General features: G+C 43.5%; 2 protein-coding genes across 2 annotated transcripts; one reads left to right on the top strand and one right to left on the bottom strand.

Annotated features, from left to right (window-relative positions):
* Window positions 1-9,767: 9,767 nt before the first annotated feature.
* Window positions 9,768-13,117, bottom strand: LOC147963615 (protein FAR1-RELATED SEQUENCE 5-like). Its single transcript, XM_087529640.1, has 3 exons — window positions 13,021-13,117; window positions 11,611-12,855; window positions 9,768-10,993 (listed from the first exon to the last, which is right to left on the bottom strand). The coding sequence occupies exons 1-3, from the start codon at window positions 13,115-13,117 to the stop codon at window positions 9,768-9,770; spliced, it is 2,568 nt and encodes an 855-aa protein (XP_087385766.1).
* A 5,483-nt stretch (window positions 13,118-18,600) lies between these two features.
* Window positions 18,601-19,092, top strand: LOC147963614 (ethylene-responsive transcription factor 3-like). The gene has a single exon (XM_087529639.1). It carries the CDS (start codon window positions 18,601-18,603, stop codon window positions 19,090-19,092), a length of 492 nt encoding a protein of 163 aa, XP_087385765.1.
* Window positions 19,093-19,940: the final 848 nt, after the last annotated feature.

The raw sequence follows: 19,940 nt of genomic DNA, 5'->3' as shown, positions 1-19,940 counted from the left end.
TTGGTTTGGCTTCAATCTCAACATGTCTTCATGATTATCTTCACTATGTTGATTATATATATATACTAGTGTTCTGTCCTCTACAACATTCACTTATAGCTATGTCTTCATTGTTGAATCTTTTGAACTAAGTGAATGTGATCGGACCCTAACCTCTCTATGCTTTCTATCTCAAATTCTATCTCTCCAAATCATATGCATTCTATTGAAACTGTCGAATGTCTTCCCTGCGTCCTTGTCAGCAGAAGATACAGAGACAACCCTTAAGTCCGTTTTCAATGCTCATTCCTCCACATGAAACCCGGAGAAGTAGGAACGACCACCCGACAATCAAGGCGTGCGTGGGACGTGGAACAAACCCCAAAATTTCGCATAATGGCCACGTATTCCTCAGATGCGAATCGCCAGGGGGACCTGTGTAATAGCGCAGTGCCGCCCATGTACCTATAAATACACACTTCACAGCGGTCATTATCTCTTCTTCCACTCTCGCACGAACCCTAGCGCCACCGCTAGCCCTCGACGACGCCGGCGACGAAGCGCTTCGCTGCCGCAACCTCTCCGACGCCGTCTTCACGCCGACTGCGGACATCGTCCTCTCCCCCGTCACCGTAGGTGTCCTCCGTCGCCAAGTTAGGGCACGGAAGATCGAACTGCTCGGCCTCATCTTCCACTTCGTCTAGCAGTTCTTAGTGTGGTAATTAAAACTTCCTTTTTACAGCACCGTTGATCCTATGGATTTGTCACTTTCTACCACAAGCAGTTTCTATTCAAACAAGTTAGATCTCTCTCATACTGCATCTCATAAAATGCCTAGTATATTCACTTATGCTTCACAACGTAGTTAGATTCCTCACTTGTACTGATCTGTGGATTCGTACAAATCTGGAACCAACTCCTTATCTATGAGTGAATGTCTTCGCACGATGAGGTCAGTGTCTTCTAAACTGATTTATCTTCAAAATCTTCTGAGAATGCATATGACCTCTTCCCCTTCCCTCGCACCTTAATGCTGTCACAAGTACATGTCCGTGGGAGAATCCTTTGGTTCTCATAGTCTGCATTCATTTGCAGAATTCTTACAGCATCACATAAATTCTCCCGAAGCCAGTTCCTGTTGGTCCAGCAAGAGAAAACATTTGAAGTCTTTGAACGTGTTGAAGCCTTTCAAGTTAAAGTTTATGGCTTCAGAGAAAGCAGCAAGGAAGGGTGGTAGACAGCGTCGTGGCGGAACATCCAGAGATCTGCCAGATGAACTCTCAGAACTGTACAAGACAGATCCTGAAGAGGATTACAATCAGCACAAGACCCGAATCCAATGGATTCGAAGATATTGGGCAGAACAATGGTTCAAATACCGATTTGTAACCCAAGAATATGCTGAGAAAAATGCCATCAAGAGACCGTGGGGAGACATCCAATACAAGAATCTTCTACCCAGGTCCAGAGATGAAGCCATTGCTCAAGGCTTCTATCCCTGCATGGTCCATGGGCCACAGCCAGCTGATGCACACCCATCGTCACTACTATGGTGTCGTGATGACAATCTGTTCAAGCGCAACTTCCAGTTTGCCCAGAACTCAGCGAAGCAGAACAAGAAGACTTTGGAGTTAGACTTCAACCCTGGTCCCTCAGCACCAAGGGCAGATGGCACATGTGATGCAGAACCCAATGTCATCGGTCCATTCTACAACCTTGAAGGCCTCATCACCCGCATCTTAGTTCAAGGGACTGCAATGAATGAGCCTGCAGCTGCAGCTGAATCAGATGAAGCGCCTGCAGCGCTGAAGACAAAGAAGCTGAAGAAGGCTAAAGCTTCAAAGCCTGCCCCTTCACCAAAAATAGCACGGGCGAAGCCACTGGCAACTGCACCTCCTGAAGACAGTGTGCAGTCCGAAGACTTATCTCGCATCTCCAAGCCCCAGAAGGCCAAGATGCCCCAGAAGGCCAAGATGCCTCTGCCACACACCGGCCAAGAGCTAACTGCTGCTGCCATTCTGCGCAGTGACGACATTGATCTATCAAGTGATGAAGATCTTGCAGATGACGCTCTTGAGCAACTCATCAAGAGCAAAGAAGAAGCAGAAATATTCAATGATCTGCCTATCTTTGATGTAACCATCATACACAACTTCATTGACGAGTGGTTCGACACGCCAAACATCAGCTTTGAAGATCTGCAGCTACCCATTGGCCTCAGTGTCGCCTTCCAAGGCGCAATTGCTTCAGAGCTAGCTATTGCCCAGCGCATTGTTGAACTGAAGCAAAAGATTGACTATGAAAAGGCTCGGTTCAAGAAGCATATGGCCAAGCCCAGTGTGCAAGAAGTGAAGAACTTCAAGATCATGATGCACGAGCTCAAGGAAGCCTTTCTGAAGAAACGTGCTGAAGCTCAGGGTTCGCGTGAGCGCATGAAGACTCTGGCTGATAGATGTGTGCAAGCCTATAATGAGGCTAAGAAGCGCAAGGCCCTTGGGCGTCCTGGCATCGACCCCAGGATGGCCGCAAAGAAGAAGAAGAAGCCTGCTACGGCTGAACCCGAAGCACCAAGGCAGGAAGTAGTTCCGATTGTCTTCCCAACTAGACTGACTGGCTCAAAGCCAAAAAGCCGGTCAACCGCTTCAGAGCTCAAGAAGACAAGGACTGCTGAGGCTAAATCCAGGAAGAGGAAACATTCTGAAGCCTCTCCAACTGCCCCCTCCAAGAAGAAGAGGAAGACCAAGAAAGATCGGGCTGCTCCCATAGAGCCCTTAATAGTTGAACCCATTTCTATGGTTTATCCTGAAGCTGAACGCCAACTGACTATCCATGAGCCTGCTCCCACAGAGGCTCATGAAGCTGAAGACTTTCCAGCAGCTGATCCCATCGCTGCTGAAGACATTGGTCAACATGACAATGTAGAAGATGGTGCAGTCCTTCCTCAGCATGAAAACAGCGAACTCATCAGCATTGGTCGTCCACTGACGCCAATTGCACAGGATGCTTCATGGGCAGATCGCCCACAAGAGGAAGAAGACTATGAGGCCCAGCCCACTCCAACTCCACAGGCGTCGCCCGCGTTGTGCAGGCTTCGCAAAGGTCCAAGGCCTCAAGTCTCTGCTGAAGACAATTCGGCTGCATCAGCCGCGGAAGAAGAAGTCCCATAAGTTCCCACTCCCCTGTCCCACCAAGAAGCAGTTCTCAAGTAGAACGTGCTTGTGACCGACCCTCCAGCTCGTCAAGTGGAGGATGCAAATCTTGCGGCTGCCACAACCACCAATGAAGCTAATGTGGAGCCCTCCCCAACGGAAGAAGAAGACAACGAAGCCACTGATCCCGTCACTTCTGTTCCTGAGTCTGCTGCCGGTCCACAGTTCGACTATCATGTTGAGCACAGGCCTCAGGTACAGAAGCCAATCCCAAGATTGCCAAGGTTCCCAGGTCCTGCATCAGCACCTGGCTCCTTCAATATCAATGGCTTCAAGGCAGACAACACCTTCTTTGATAGCTCCAGGAACCCCTACTCAAGGGAAAGGATATCATCTGATCGGTTCTGGAGCTATCCTCAGCGAAGCTATTACTCATGCATTCTTTACAACCAAGGTCGCATCTTCCCACACAAGCGCCTTGACATTGAAGCTATAGCTGGTTTGCCCTGTCTGGAAGAAGCTTTGGATTGCTTCAAGGAAGTTGGACTGCTGCCGTTCGTTACTGACCAAGAGCATTGGAATGAAGAGCTGCTGCTCCAATTCTATGCCACACTTCACATCCGCGGGTACAGCAGAGATCCGAAGACTTGGGTCCTGGAGTGGATGACCGGAAATGTTCATCACGAAGCCAATGCATTTGACATCATTGAGCTCACTGGTTTGTCCACTCCTAGCGATCTCTACGAGCATGGCTGTCAGCTGCATAGTGAAGCCATTGAGAGCATCTTTAAGAGGTCGGAACCTGATATGAGTCAGATGCTCAGCATGATGAAGCCATTGCCCCAAGATGCTGCTTATCCAACAGAGTTCTTCGTTGAAGACTTTGAGTATCTGCCAAGAACCATCTATCACATCATCAGGCGAACTCTCTGGCCCATCAAAGGGCACTCTCCAAATGCCAAGCTTGAGGGTGCAATGAAGACTTTGGTCTTCTATATTCTTTATGGAAAATGTTTCAATGCACAGGACTTATTCATCCACTAACTTGCTGCATCAGGCTCTGATCTGTTTGGCTTGAAGTTCTACGCCCCATGGGTAATGCGGCTAATTAAACTTCACTCCGATATCTCATATCAGCCATCTGCTCGCAATCATAGGATTTTTCTTCCTGATGTGGATATCTCTACTGAAGCCACCTATCCTGAGCCTGCAAAAGAACCTCTAAGTCTTCAGAATGCAGAGCATCAGAGTTTCTCACAGAACATTGAAGGAGTTGAAGCAGTCACTCGGGTGTATCCTTTGGCTGGCACTACACGTGCACCACACCCTGCGTCTACTGAAGCCACTGATAATACAACTGCTCCAAGACCCAAGAAGCGCACTCATGTTCCCAACGACCGAGAGCTTCTTGTGGCTCTTCATCAGAAACAGGATAGGCATCATGACTGGCTGAAGCGTCAGATGAAAAGCCTCTTGGTGGAAGTTAATCGCATTCGCCATCTTGCCACCAAGAATGCTTTCGTTGCCCATGAAACCTGTCACCGCACATGGAAAGGGCTAACGATGATATGTTCTGAAGATGATCTCCAAGAGGATGGCTTCACTGAGCGATTCAAGTTTGACTCCACACCTCCTCGAAGAGCTGTGCTACTAGGAACTCCACCCCTTGAAGACTCTGAGTTCTCTTGATCTGCTGCAACAGTGACTGCCAGAGTTATCGAGGATTAAGATGATGCTACTTCACCACCACCTCCTTCAGCACGCGTCAACTCTGCTCCAAGCTCTTCAGCACCGCCAAACACCACCAACGACCCAGCTACTTCACCTACTCTGCATGGGAACGAGTAGATGCTCTATGTCTTCAAACCTTTTTGGTCCTTACTGACAAAAGGGGGAGAAGCATATGAGGTTGATAGTCTTCAAGCGGGTCCATATGGGCGGGTGCTTTATATTTTGCTTCGTGCTTACAACTCTCGTTTTGCTACATTTGGTTCTTTGAGTTGTAACACTTAAACTCGATGGTCGTCTGCTACTTATCTTCCACTTTGTTTTGCGATGATAAATTCCGCATGTGCGACGATAAATTCCGCACTTAGATCATTCTGCAGACGTCCATTTTCCATTATGCATGTCATTATCTTCATATACGTTCACATGCATAGTGGATTGTCATCATAAGTTGAAGTGGATCTCCACAAGTACAACCTGCCATGTGCATTTGCATTCCAAAAGCAAATTACCTATATGCACATCTTCAGGGGGAGCCCTTGCAACTTATGAAGACAATTCCTTATCCTTTACAATTTCACAGATTATATTCCCCGTTGAAAACTTCAACTAGTTTGTCATCAATCACCAAAAAGGGGGAGATTGTAAGTGCATCTAGTGCCACCCCTAGTTGGTTTTGGAGTATTGACGACAAACCTAGTTGAGGGACTAATGTGTTTGTGAGAATTGCAGGATAACACAGGTAGAAGTCCCTCATTGATTCGGTTTTCCTATCAGAGATGACCCCTAAAAATGTATGAAGACATTGAAGTCAAAGGTGGTATATGAAGATATTCACATTGAAGACTATGACAAGAGAAGACACCACATGAAGCCTATGGAGCTCGAAGACTTAGATCTTTCGTAGTTTTTTTTCTTTCGTGTTGAGTCATAGGAACCACCGTACTGTTAAGTGGGGTCCAAGAGAACCAGTCAGAATGACTGAAGTGATGCCTAACCAAAAACCTATGTCTTCGAGTGAAAGACTATGAGAGCGAATCTTGTCCAGAGTCGGACAAGTCAGCTTTGCTTGTAGCCCAAGTAAAGTTGTCGTGTGAGTTTCAAATCTGACCGTTGGAACACGTGTCAGTTCCTTAGTGACCCAGGGTCATTTTGGACAAATCAGGTTGGGTTCCCAAGTGGCTATAAATAGCCCACCCCCCACAACCATAAACGGTTGGCTGCTCAGATTAAGAGTACGGCTTTTGTCGTTTGAGAGCAACCCACCTCGAAGCCTTTGAGAGAGAATTCCTTGCGAGGATAAAGCCCTAACCACCCAGAGCCAGAGAGAATTGGGCATCACTTAAGTCTTCTAGTCTGTGTGATCTGAAGACTTATTACACTTGAGGACTGTGCATCCTCCAGCCGGTTAGGCGTCGCGTTCTGAGCATCCAAGAGACATTGTGGATTGCCGGTGAACGAAGTCTGTGAAGGTTTGGGAGTCTACCTTGAAGACTTACCAGAGTGATTGGGCGAGGTCTGTGTGACCTTTGCTCAAGGGGAATACGGTGAGGACTGGGTGTCCTGAGCTGCGTGTTCAGGACTGGGTGTCCGGGACTGTGTGTCCTAAGGTTTAAATACCTAGCCGCCCCAACCAGACGTACAGTTGTCACAGCAACTAGAACTGGTCCAACAAATCATTGTCTTCAACAAGTCACTGGTTTCATCTTCCCTTCCCTTTACTTATTGTTGCTCATTGTGAAGTCATTGTATGTTTGCACTATCTTTTGTCTTCACTGAGTGACTGCATGTTCTGTATGGCTTCATAATATCTTCCTACCTGATCCTTACTACATTGCTGCTATTAAGTCATTGTGCTTTCACTTCATTGAATACTTGACTATGGCTTGTCTAGTTTAGTCTACCTTCCGCTGCATGGTAATAGGTTATTTCTATCGTTTGTCTTCATAACTTCCACGTTTTGAAGACTTCCATAAAAATCGCCTATTCACCCCCCTCTAATCGATATAACGCACTTTCAGCTGGTAACATCCATTGGATTGTACTGGTAACTATCACTCTATCGCAATGTTATCTTGCCCAACACATATTTTTGGCAACAGCCACTTGTTTTTTAGTGTGTTGACATGTCATTTATTATTATGCTTGTAATTTTTATTTGTTATATCTTGTAACTTTCTATTATATCATAATTTTTAGTTCTCCCACTAAAGCATTGCCAACACCCCCTCCTTTGTTGTTTTGATGGTACTTATCCACGAAGTTCTGAGTGTTATTTTTTTGTATATGCATTTTTTTGGTTTGTTTATCATTAATATCCTTTTCTCATGCCCGTAATCTTACCTGTTTTTTTGTATGTTCATGAAAAGACCGTCGTGTTCGGGTGTATGATGTCGAACTTGACGATGATGAATTACTTATGTTGTGGGAAGAATTTGAACATAACAACCCATCAGCCAAAGGAAAACCTGTTTTCCAAGGAGGTAATCAATTTTTGTTAGTTTGAGAATGCCAAATTTGTGACGTACCATATCAATGTCTGCTGATAACTTCAGTCCAAACTGCTGATAAATTATTCACAAACATACTGAGAACTTATGATCTACCACTTTTTGGTTGAAACCCTTAAGATTGTTTAACCTCTTTTATCAATGCCTGCTGATAACTTCTGTCCATACTGCTGATAAATTTATTCAGAAACAGACTGATAACTTATGATCTACCACTTTTCGTTGAAACCCTTTAGATTGTTTAACCTCTTTTATCATCACCAATCCTTGCTAAGCCTTTCATATTGTGTTGCAGAGAATTGTCAAAGTCCCACATTTGCTACACCACACATACCCCAACGCAAAGAGTGTATGCAGCCTAGTGCCACACCTAGATCACTAATTCGGAAAGTTAGGGTTACCCGCCCATCACAATACCTGCTGCCGCCATATTCGGACCTCATCCCCAGTGAAGATGAAGAGGTTGTTTATGCTGAAGTTATAAAGCACACAACTGATTCAAACTCCAAGATTAAGGAGTAATAAACGACCATTTCTTAGTTTTTCATGCATTTTTTGCCATTACATTTGTTTTTAGACGCTTCCCCCCTGGTATTGCAGTGTCAGGGTAATCAACATTGATGGGAGGTGAGTCACACTCGGCGAGCTTGCTAATTGTGTGAGAGAAACGGGGCAGGTTTCAACTAGTATTGCTGAGTTGCATGTTCGTGTTCTTCAATATTTGGAAATGCCAAACAAGATTATCTTCCCTTGGCTGTTGTGTGTTTATCTGTTTGTTGGAGACTTCAACTGTAAATGTGTACTTCATCATTTCCGACGGGACCAACACTACATTCTGAGCCATCAAAATGAGGTACTTTTCTAAGTTTTCTTGCCACTCTACACTTTTAATATCCATTGTTTACACTTTTTATTTTTTACAGTGCCTTTTTTCATGATAACTTCATTATACATAGTCTGGTATGATAATTCATTTACTTTTGCTGGTAAATTGAGCATCCAATGACTATTTTTTTGTGTTTTAATGTTAGTGTCAGCATCCATATTCTTGTTTTTTTAATTAAGTTTCCGTGGTATGACAACTTAGATTTGTTTTGCATGGTAACTTTAGCACTCAGTTTCTGGTAACTTTGTTTCTTCTGCCATGATAACTTTTTCTTGTGTTCACTGTATTTAAATATGGCTTCCTCTTTTTTTGTTACTGCTATGATTATTGTAGCTTCTATTCCCTGCTCTGCAAAAGTTGGGCGGGGACCAGATGACAGTCATTGGTATGTACTGTCGCTGAATCTTAAGGCGAAACGATTTGAGGTGCTGGATTCGTTGTGTGAAGAAGATAGTCCATCTTTAATTGAGCACGCAACGAGGTATATGAATGCTATAAAGAAGGCTTGGTTGATTTCATACAAGGACTCGCACAAGCAAATTCAAGATTATGAACTCGTGTATATTGATGTTTTTAAACAAGAGAACGGGTTAGTTGTTTATATGTGTTCCCTAATTTAGATGTAGCCCCATTTGTTCGATATCATGTTTTATGTACTCACACACACACACTCTGTTTTCAGCATTGATTGTGGCTACTTCGCTTTCATGTCTTCGGAGCTGCGGAATGGGAAAATTATTCCTGCCTTCACCCAAGAGCAAGTACCTGCACTCAGAAAATTTTGACATCGAGGTGGCTAAATCACACTCAAAACAAATGCAAAGAGTGGCGCTATCATTTGTTTGGCAACAGTTCGTGAGGTATCAACTGTCATCATCTTATTTTTTTCGTTTGTGAGAGCATTTTATAGTGTTGGTCTTAAATTGATGTTAACTACTCGAAAGAAGTAGTTTAGCATTTTCTTTGTTGGCACACCAGTTGTTTTTTAGTGTCTTGTCATCACACATAGAAGAAATTCAGTACCAGATGGTAACATATACCTTACGTGGCTGTTATTCCTTTTCTTAATTAAATAGTCTGATAACTAGTTGGTTCTCTCATTCTTTTTTGGTCATGAAATAATTTGATCACAATTTATCCGGTAACTTGCATTTTTGTATTGCTGATAGCTAGTATGAATACAAGCTGATAGTTTTCCAAAAACATATAGGAAAACTTTATCACATGGATGCTTGTAGATAGTGTTGAAAACTCATTGTAGTGAAATGACACATGTAAAACATATAGGAAACTGAGGATAGCCCACAAATAACTTACCCAATGTGTTTACGGTAACGTTCACCACAAAATACTTAAAATTTCATCCCACAAATGTGCTGATAACTTACATAAATATAGGTGCTATAATTCGGATTACATTTTTTTGCACTGATAACAATCAGCAAAACAAATGAAGATAAGTTTCTTGTCCATTCATTTGTAGCGACGATCTTGTTTTCTCTTTCATTCATCTTGCTAGAGGTGATGTGCACCTTCGCTTGTCGTGGTGCACGCTGCCGCAAACACTGCACTTTCTTTGTTTTGCTGGTTTTGTAATGTCAAAGGGATGCTGATGCTTCTTTGTTTTCGACGTCCTTTCGTGACAGTCTTCGGAGGGTCTAGTATCATTTTTGTGTTCGAGGAATGGGATGCAGCGGCTGGCATGTTGGCGCTAGCTTGTATTGTCACAGGGATGCTTGTTTGTCCTGTGTTTTGGTTCTCCATGTTAGGTATGTTTGTTTGCTGTTCGGCATGGATAGCTTCACTCGTTGCGACCACTGGAATAGAACATGGGTCTTGTTGTGATTCTAACGATCCTCTAGCTTCTTCCTTGTCCTTTCTGGCCTTCTTACGTTGGCTTTTTGTTAGTGCGTCCATTTCTTCCTTGAAAGCATATAGGTGCTTCTTGGCCACCCTGGCCCCATCATCTGTGAGGCAAGCGTCCTTGGCTATTGCCTTGAAGTCCCTTAGCATTGATGTACATCGCATGACGCTTTTTCCCTCCTCTGGCATGCTCTTACTAACTGTTGGTTGTTCAAAATCAGGTTTGATTAGATCTTCCTGTTGATCCCAAGTCCACCTCTTTAGAATATACTTCTCAGGTATCTCGTAGACCCCGATTTGGTCCATCACTCGTAACACATGTGCGCAGAGTATACCATCTCGCTCAAACTTGCAGCAAGTGCATGAATATGTCCCTTCATCCTTGTTTGCTCGCACATGGTAGTCCCTGTCCCCATATTTTGGTATGATTCCTCTGACTGAGCCAACCTTGAATGACTCATCTTGCAATGTGTCACATCTGTAGCCACTTTTCACCTTCATCTCCATCTGGAATTTGGTGAAAATATTATGCGTGTAGAGGCCCTGCACCTGTAACTCGAGTGGGTTGAAGGAGTATGTTTCCACCTCTTTGTACACTGTTTCCAGGTGCTCTTTTGACACGCTCACCATCACCTTCTCCTGTGTTGCAGTGTACTGTTTTGCAAATTCCACTAGCGAGTTATTTGGGTTGACGTACTTCGTCAACACAGCGTTGAATCCTTCGCTCCTTGCCGTTGTCTGCAAGAATGGGAAGAAGTCGTGCATGTAGTATACCGGGACCCAGCATTCCCTGTTTTCCCACAGCCAGTGGAAATGCTCGTTGTCCGTTTGCCCATGATCGTCCAACATCTTCCACCATTTTTCCTCAAACACCTCAACTGCGTTCAAAAACCAAGTAGATGGTGATTTAGTGCACACATCATGGTAATTCTAATACACTTAACATGATAACTTTCTTCAGGGGACAATATGTGGTAATTTCAATGCACACCTCATGGCAATTCTAATACACTTAACATGATAAATCGCTTCAGGGGACAGTATGTGGGAATTTCAGTGCACACCCCATGGTAATTCTAATACACTTAACATGATAACACCTCATGGTACTCATGTTCTCATATAACTCTTCCACTGCATGCAATAGTGAAAAAGATGGTAAGTCAACTACACATATCATGATAACTTTTGATGCACTTATCTTGATAACTTCCTTCATGCAACACTAGGTGGTTGTAGTCGATGCAGATTTTGGGAACTATAACTACATGGCAAACATGCTAAAGTGGTCATGGTCACTTAAGAACATGAGTACTGGTAACTCTTTCACAACAGTCCAGTTTTTCACATGAAACCTTATTTTTTATCAATGTGGGAAAAATGTGTAATTTTGGTCATAATTTACTATAATTCAGCATGGTAACATTGGATAGCGCGGCACAATTATGTAGTTTGTGGCAATATGAGTAGAGTGTGTTGTGTGAAAATACAATACCATTCAAGCTGTTGTCAACACAATCTTTGAATGCTTTGTTCAGTGGTCCATCATCGGCCATTAACCTCCCAAGCTTCTCTTGCGCTTTCTTCATAATGTGCCATCTGCAATTTCTGTGTCCTATCCCGATGAACACCTCGTCAATAGCATTCCTCATGGCAAAGTCCTGATATGTGATTATGTTCTTTGGTACAACCCCACCCATCGCATGCAAGAATGTGTTAAACAGCCACACAAAGTTGTCAGTCAGTTCATTTCGAACGAAACCATAACCGAATTGGATTGATTGCCCGTGGTTGTTAATGCCAATGAAGGGGGCACATGGCATCTTGTACATATTAGTCATGTACGTTGTGTCGAAAGACACAATGTCCTTGTATTTTGTGTATGCCCTACGTGATGCACCATCTATCCATAACACATTTTCCACCCTGTCTTCATCATCAAGTTTCATTCTCCAATAGAAATCTGGATCCTTTGCCCTGAGTTCCTGAAAGTATTCAATTGTGCTCCCCATGTCTGCATTACAGTACTCCTTGCGAAACTTGGCTCGCTGATTCGCAAGGTCCTGTGTTGTGTATGGTACATTCTCGGCATCACCATAGAACCATGAAATTAGTTGCATTTGCCTTGCGGTGTCTATGTTGCATTCATGTAGAATCCGTAAGAAATCTTGCTCGTCTTTGGGAATGTTCCTATGTGAGGCTAGAAATTTTGTCAGAGATGGCTTTCTTATCAGTGGATGGTTGTGGTTATCATCAAAGCGTTCGACTCTCCACCACACATCCTTGTGCGTAAGGTAAAGGTGGGCTGGACACTCAGACCTCTTAACCTTACGCCTTTTTCTCTTCTTCACGATGCCTTCTGGGTTCAGTACATCCTGCACCTCCTCCTTCTTCCTCTTTGGCTTGCCGCCTTTCCCACACACCAGGAGTGCTCTGCTCACTGTGTTGTCGTTCAGTGTTCTTGTGTAATCTATCCTTGTCCCAAGTCCATTTCTGAGTGCATATAGCTTGTAGTGAGCAACAGCCTCCTCAAAACTTTCAAACTTCATTGTTGTATCAGGAGCCTTAGGTGTGGAGTATGCCTCAGCGTTAACCCCTCCTTGATCAGCGTTGAGCGCTCCTGTTTCTGGACTTGCTGGCTCGCTGACTGACACATCATAGAACCTTTCTTCTCCCCCAACACTAGAACTTGCTTCCTTCTTTGGCTCATGGATCCTCTGGTTAGATGTAGGTGGAGCACCTGCATGTTTTTCACATGAAATGTTTTGTCATAACATGATTTATCATTGTTTGGTGGTAACTTGCATTCAACAAGTGTGGTAACTTGTAGAATGTTGTGATGATAATATTATGCTTCCAACATAAACATATAGTGTGACACTTTTGTAAGTGAGTTGCCACTTACCTAAACCAAAGCTAGTTGTACGCGCATCATCATCATGTTGTTTCTCTTGTCCAGCACTATCTGTGGCATTTGTGTTATATCCATGGTTTTCCGACATGTTATTGAAGCACCTGCTTACACATGTTAATAGCATATGTGAGATAACTGAAAAATAACACTACTGTTTACATACATCAATCACATTTTCGCACATTGTGCATGCTATCTTTTTTGTACTTTTTTTGTGATTCTTTTTGAGTTGACATGGATATTATCATTTTCTATGCATGTAACAATCTGTTACTCATTTGGGACTCTACTCTACTCGGCACACCATCCCTGCTTCAAAAATTAGTTCAAGTTTTTTCTTGATGGTAACTTTTTGCATAGATGCACCATGATGGCATGGTAACAGATGACAATACTGATGATAACTTTTGTATGAAAAAATGTGGTAGCTTTCTCTACACAATAATTATAGCCTAATTGTAACAAGAGTGGATTCTTTTATGGTGTTGTGACTTCCTATTTTACATACAACAAGAATTTTTTGTAGCCTAATTTCACTGTTTTTGTGCAACAAGTTCAAAAGGAGTTGTCTTTTTTCAAAAAAAAAATCTTTGCATATGCCCTGATAACTCATGTATTCTGTCATGATAGCTTATATGCACATAGTACAATAAATTAGGAAAAAATGGCACTTTTTTCTTCCTTTTTTCATGGGGCTATTTTGGGTTGAACTGAAATGGAATTGAGATACAGTAGGGAGTGCTTAGAATGTACCTGATCCGCCTGGATTCTTGCTGGACTCTGGACGCCTGGTAAGTTCTGGTGTCCCTGGTGGTAGATCAATTCGAGATCGGGTGGTAACTTGAGCCCCCCAAGTGTTCCTGCATGATTTTGCGAAGGTTTTGCTGGATTCTGGACGCCTGGTGAGTTCTTGCGTCCTCGGTGGTAGATCAAGTCGAGATCCGGTGGTAACTTCAGTTTCCTCAAGTGTATTGCATGTTTTGTGAAGCAATTGCTGGGTGAAATCGGGGGAGGGGGGAGGGGTGGGGGTGGGTAGGGGACAGATATGAATGGTTGAGTTTGTCGCCAGGGAGAGAGGAATAGGGAAGAGGAGGGTCGATGGAGAGTGTTTGTTGCGTTTTCTTGCTGTGGAGGTAAGAAAGTTGGGCTCACGTGATGTTTGTGGGCCAGGGTCAAGTCATGGGCCAGGGTCACGTGAGGGGCGCTGAGATGGGCCTCGCGATTGCCTCCGCTCGATGGCTCGGCCTCGCGCGCTACGCGCACTCGGCCTCATGAAGGTGGGATCATTCGGACCTTTTCTATAGATACGAACGTTTGGTATATATCACAGTCCATAATAATATAGTGAAGAAAAAGGGAGAAGCCAGGAATTTAACCCGGGTTTCCAGGATATAGGGTCAATATTTTTTTGTACACATTTAATATTTTCAAATGCTTGATTAACATGTTTCTAAATACAAGATTAACATTTTTTAATATATCATCACAATTATTTTCATACACATTTAACATATTTCAAATGCTTGATTAACATTTTCGGACTACAATTTTAAAAAAAATTAATGCATGTTCAACATTTTTTCTGGACACATTTAATATTTTTCAAATGCTGGCTTAACATTGTTGAAATACTTGTTTCGGATTTTCTTCAAATGCTTGGATTAATATTTTTTAATACAAGTCTAATATTTTTTTAATACATGGTCAACATATTTTCTATACACATTTAACATGTTTCAAATGTTTCATTAAAAAAAGTTAAGTAATTTGTCGAACTTTTTTTCAAATGCTTGGATTAAATTTTATAAAAACTTATCCAACTTTTCTCACACACATTATATATTTTTTTATACATGAGAAACATTTTTTACACATTTAACTTGTTTTATGGCGAGAGTGGAGGCCGTCGGCGGCGAGCTGTGGGAGGGACGAGGCGCTGGGTGGGTGGCGACATGCAGAGGGAAGCTAGGGTTTGGAGGAGGGATGAGACTATGAGGGGGGTGAGGGGCGATAGTGTGAGGGGGGTGAGGGCTGCCGTTGGATCCGGGAGTATCCAATGGTGTTCGATGCATGATCCGCGTGAGATGTCTATGGACCAATCGGAACACAGTAAACACTTTGCAGACGTTATGATCATCTAAATTAGTCGTAATTGATTAAAAATAAGTATAAGTTTTTTCACAAGAAAAGCATTTTCTATTTTTTGAGTGCCAAAAATGAGTTTTTTTTCATGAAGGACCTATCAAATATTTGTTGCAAAATGGCACCACACCATTTTTAGAAATCATTAAACCACATTTTATGTCCAATTGACCAAACGGTTGGTTGTCAAAATCTTTCCATCCACCTCTCGTGAAAAAGACAAATTTTCTCTGATTCAGCAGGAAGTGGGTCAAATTTGAACTACAACTGCCTCATAGTTTGCTCTTTATTTTTCCCAAAAATCATTTCTAGGTACATAAATATATATTTTAAATGAATGAATGAATGGATTGAGCTGAAATTTGGAGGAGGATGATAGTTTTGGCATATGAAGCCACTGTAAAAATTTCATACCATTTGGATAAATAAAAATGGTACTTCCTTCACAGTGCTCTCCACTGAACAAAAAATTGGGAAAAATATTGAGGGAAATTGGCCCAATTAAATGAGCTAAAATTTGGTGGAGGGTGGTTCTATGGGCAGGGTTATGTCCTGGTAATTTTTCAGCAATTATAAAGCAATGTAAAATATAGTTGTTTCACAAACTGGAAATATTACCAGAAACAAAGATTGAATTGTGAGCTCACATGGATTATTAGATGTGGCTCAAATTTTGTGGAGATCTATGATTTTGGCATATATAAGATGTGGCAAAAATTGAACTTATTAGGATATGTGTAGCTAGTACTTCCTTCACAATGGTTCTAGCTGAACAGAAATTTGGAAATTTGCTTGTTTAACTTTTATTTTCAAATTCTTGGGTTAAATTTTATAAAAACATGTCCAACTTTTTTCACACACATTATTTTTTTTGTATATCTTAGAAACATTTTTTTACACATTTAAAAATTTTCAAATGCTTGGTTAACAATTTTAATATTTGATGGAAAATGTTCTTCTCGTATATTTATTTAGAATATTTGATGCATAAACAAAAGTAAAAAATGAAAACAGCAATATGAAAAAAATGAGGTTCTGCCCTCCTGCTCGTTTGGGCCTCGCTTGAAAAAAATCACTTAAAATAATTAGAGAAGAAAAAGGCAGATGCCTACGTAGCATCCGGCTTAACGCGAGGCTTCCCTATGTTTGACTACAAGAGAAAAATAGGGGCACCCCCGATTCCCGGCTTGTGTACTTATCGCTCGTACATGGCCCTGCGTACATGGTATATCCAAACCCTATTTTTTCATTTTATCAAATGCATGAACTTTAGACAACTTTAGAAAATGCAAAATTTGTCAAAAAAACAAAACAACTTGGCACGGTGTCTGGAATTTGTCATACAAGACCATGAAAAAAATTGGGTCATTTCAAGGATGTGGAGAAAACACGTGCTTTCACACTGAGCCTTATGGCCTACCCTAACACTCTCAGTTAAATATGATTTGTTTCTGAACATCCTTTAAATGACCCCAACTTCTGCAAGCAGGTCGACCTGACCATAGTAGGCATCGGTGCCAGGTTTGAATAATTTTGACACCGTATACAAGTTTTGACACGTGTGGGCATTTATCGGCCTTTTCCACCGAGAAGACTCCAGAGAATGCAAAAAAAAAACTTTGCATGGTGCCCGGAATTGGTAATAAAAGGCCCTAAAAAATTGGGGTCATTTCAAAGATATCAAGAAACAACGTGCTCTCAGATGCAGCCTTGTTTGGAATATCAGAATTGTTCTTGTTTTTAAAAACATTTTACGCAAATAGAAAAAATGTTCATGGAAATTCACCAAAACCAAATTGGTTCCAACTTTTTGTCCATACAGTTTCGAGTTTTTCTTAATTTCAAATTTGTTAGTATTTTTTGTTCGTTTAGAAAGCCAGCGCTCGCGCGCATGCCAGTGTTCCGCGGCTCAATATTGCGCCTGCTCGCAAGTTTCACACGCTCGCTTGCTTCGCCTGTTAGTTCATGAATTTGTAAATATTTCACAAGTTTGGTAATAAGTCCACAAATTTGAAAATTGTTCGCGAGTTAAATTTTGAAAATTTCATGAATTTGGAAAATGTTCGCGACTTCAAATTTCAAAAAGTCATGAATTTGGAAAAAGTTTATGGATTTGAAAAAGGTCCGAAGTTTAAAAAAGGTTACAAATTTTAAAATGGTTCACAAGTTAAATTTTGTAAAAGTCACGATCTTGAAAAAAGTTAACGAGAATGTCTCAAATTTCGAAAAAAATATTTCACAAATTTTGAAAAAGTTCAACAGTACAAAAGGAAGTTTCGTGAAAAATAAAAAGAGAAAATAAACCAAAAAATAAAAAGGAAAGAGAAAACCCGTGCGAAAACTATGGATGAAAAAACCGAAAGAAAAATCGCCCACAAAACCTTTCTGAACCAGAACCGGAAATGTATATAACAAGTAGTGAAAGAAGTGGAACCATGCACAGCAGGAAAGTTCTTCAAGGTGGTACCTTTAGTTGGAATTGAACCTGTTGGTTTAGCTTCGATTCCTTACTTTTGTAAGACTTTTCTTTTTCAAAAAGAAAAGGAAAAATCTAAATGGGCCGAGCCCAGCATAGAGTCTAGGTGTACTACTCCTCAAATGTACGTATACCTTTGTCAAAGGTCTATATTGCCCTTTTATATGTTTTTCTGTGTGTGTGTGTGTGTGGGGGGGGGGGGGGGGGGGGGAGGGGGTACCGAAGCGGGGCTCATGTATTAAATACTAACTTGGGATTGTTTTACCTGTAGTATATACCCCTTCAAATGGAAGACAGCAAAACCAGCGTTTAACTCTGAAAAGTTTCTTGGAGTGCAATGATTCAAACTGGAGCGTGAAGACACCAACAAATGACTACAGTAACACCACATTATTGTCCTCAGCGAACCCTGCGACAATTGGGCGTTCTCTCTCGCCGTCTGGATTAAGGAAAAGCAGCTTTTCCAATTCAATACTTCTTTCCAGCTCCCATGAAGCAGCACCATCGCAATCCCTGTTCCACTTCCACAATTGGGCGCTGAAGCCTGGCACAACGAAGAAACCAAGCCGGCCACCCTCCGCCCGCACAACCGAGAAGTCGTAATGGGCCAGGCCGCTGACGTCTACTGGAAGATGTATCACACTCAGGCTCTAGCTATCCTAAGAGCATCTTCAACAACCGTGGTAAAAGAAACGCGCGCGGTAAACTGAGTTTTTTGGACGCGCGGGACGTTTGTGCGCGCTCCAACAGTGGCAGGAAAGTCGCGCACGGGGGAAAAGGCGGCAGGTCGAACTTTTTTTTGGCGTACCGTTTCCAGCGCGCCTATAAAATGCGGCGCTCGCCACGCGCCTATTCCACACGCTTCTCTTCCTTTTTCGTTGCCACGCGCCACTCCACCGCTTTCTCGATTGCTTTCGCTGGCGCACGCGCCACCGCTCCAGCGCCCCGCCACCATGCCGCCGCGCCGCCGAGGAGTGTCGGGCTACTGCGGCGTCCGCCAGCGCCCCAACGGCGGGTTCTACTCGGAGATACGGTCCGCCCAATTCTGGCTCGGCCTCGGCACCTCCGAGACGGCGCACGAGGCCGCCCGCGCATACGACGCGGCGGCGTGGCGCCTAGGCAGGCCGCGTCGGCAGATGAACTTCCACGACGTCCACACGCTGCAGCAGGCGCTGGACGTCGCCCCGCCGCCTCGTCTTCGCACGGCACAAGACCGTGCGTATCACGCTAAGCGGAAGAACCGCCTCCTCGTCGCCCATGAGGACGAGCGGGTCATGGCGGAGTGGCGCCAGCAACACCCGGAGGACGTCTCCTACGAGCAAGCCTACTGGGCAAGGCACGCGAGGAGGAGACGCAAAGGCACCGCGCTGAGCGGTTGGACAGGCGTCGTCGGAAGGCCCTGGCGCTATCCCAATGCGATGTCGTTGAGAATGGTGGTGAGATGATCTTTACGTCCGATGATGATCGTTGGGAAGACATGCGGCTCGATAGCTCGGATCAGACCAGCGAGGATGGCGATGATGACGATGATGACGACGACTGGGAGTAGCATGTAGCTGCACTAGTAGTTTTGATCTATGTCCTTGCACTATCTAAATAATTTTTATGTATATATGCTATGGAACTATGTAAAATATCTATGTATCGTTTTTTCTATCTGTGAATTTTATTAAAAAAATGTAAGCACTGTTTAGCGCGCGCTACATTTTAGCGCAGCCGCTGGAGCTACGCGCGCGCTTAATTTTGACGCATCTACTGGAGGCACGGGTGCCGGCCGCGCCAAACCAGGCGAACAGCGTGCGACAAATGCCTTTTTTACGCGCGGCGCGTTGCGCGGCTGTTGGAGATGCTCTAATCAAGCGCAAGGATGCCAGGACCATGAGCGAGCGACCAGTAACAGGAACCCTCGATGAGCACACAAGGATGGTTCATACAAATGGAGGTGGAACGATAGCTCATAGGAGCATTGGGCGGAAGCGGTGTGGAGACGAGGTCACCCCATTCGCCAGTCTCCGACGAGTAAACGGAGGCGACCGCTCGTGTAGGCTCTACCTCGCTGTTGCCTACCAAGACAACCTAGAAGTGGCCAGCAGCAGCACGAAGCACCGCCCCGCCGACCGAGTGGTCGTCGTCAAACCCGGGGGGGACGCCAACACGGTGTTGATCGCCGGTGATGGAGTCCCACACCAGGTGCTGGTGGGCATTGCAGAGGAAGAGCACGAGGCCATGGAGGCATCCGAGGGGGCCTTCGGCGTGGATCGGGAAGGCGAAGCAGGCCTGTGGGACATGGTTG

Source organism: Triticum urartu, chromosome 6A (genome assembly GCF_056163025.1).
Source record: "Triticum urartu cultivar PI428250 chromosome 6A, HENAU_Tu73, whole genome shotgun sequence".
NCBI classification, from domain to species: Eukaryota; Viridiplantae; Streptophyta; class Magnoliopsida; order Poales; family Poaceae; genus Triticum; species Triticum urartu.
The sequence above is the reverse complement of the archived record's forward strand: the minus strand, read 5'-3'. Positions and strand labels throughout refer to the sequence as shown.

Bases quoted from the DNA above. Each gene is read 5' to 3' on its own strand.
- LOC147963614 (XM_087529639.1), top strand. From the start codon at position 18,601: ATGCCGCCGCGCCGCCGAGGAGTGTCGGGCTACTGCGGCGTCCGCCAG.
- LOC147963615 (XM_087529640.1), bottom strand. From the start codon at position 13,117: ATGTCGGAAAACCATGGATATAACACAAATGCCACAGATAGTGCTGGA. The intron at 12,856-13,020 runs GTAAGTGGCAAC...AAAAACATGCAG, and splicing joins TACAACTAGCTTTGGTTTAG to GTGCTCCACCTACATCTAAC. The intron at 10,994-11,610 runs GTATTGTATTTT...TTTTGAACGCAG, and splicing joins TGTTGACAACAGCTTGAATG to TTGAGGTGTTTGAGGAAAAA.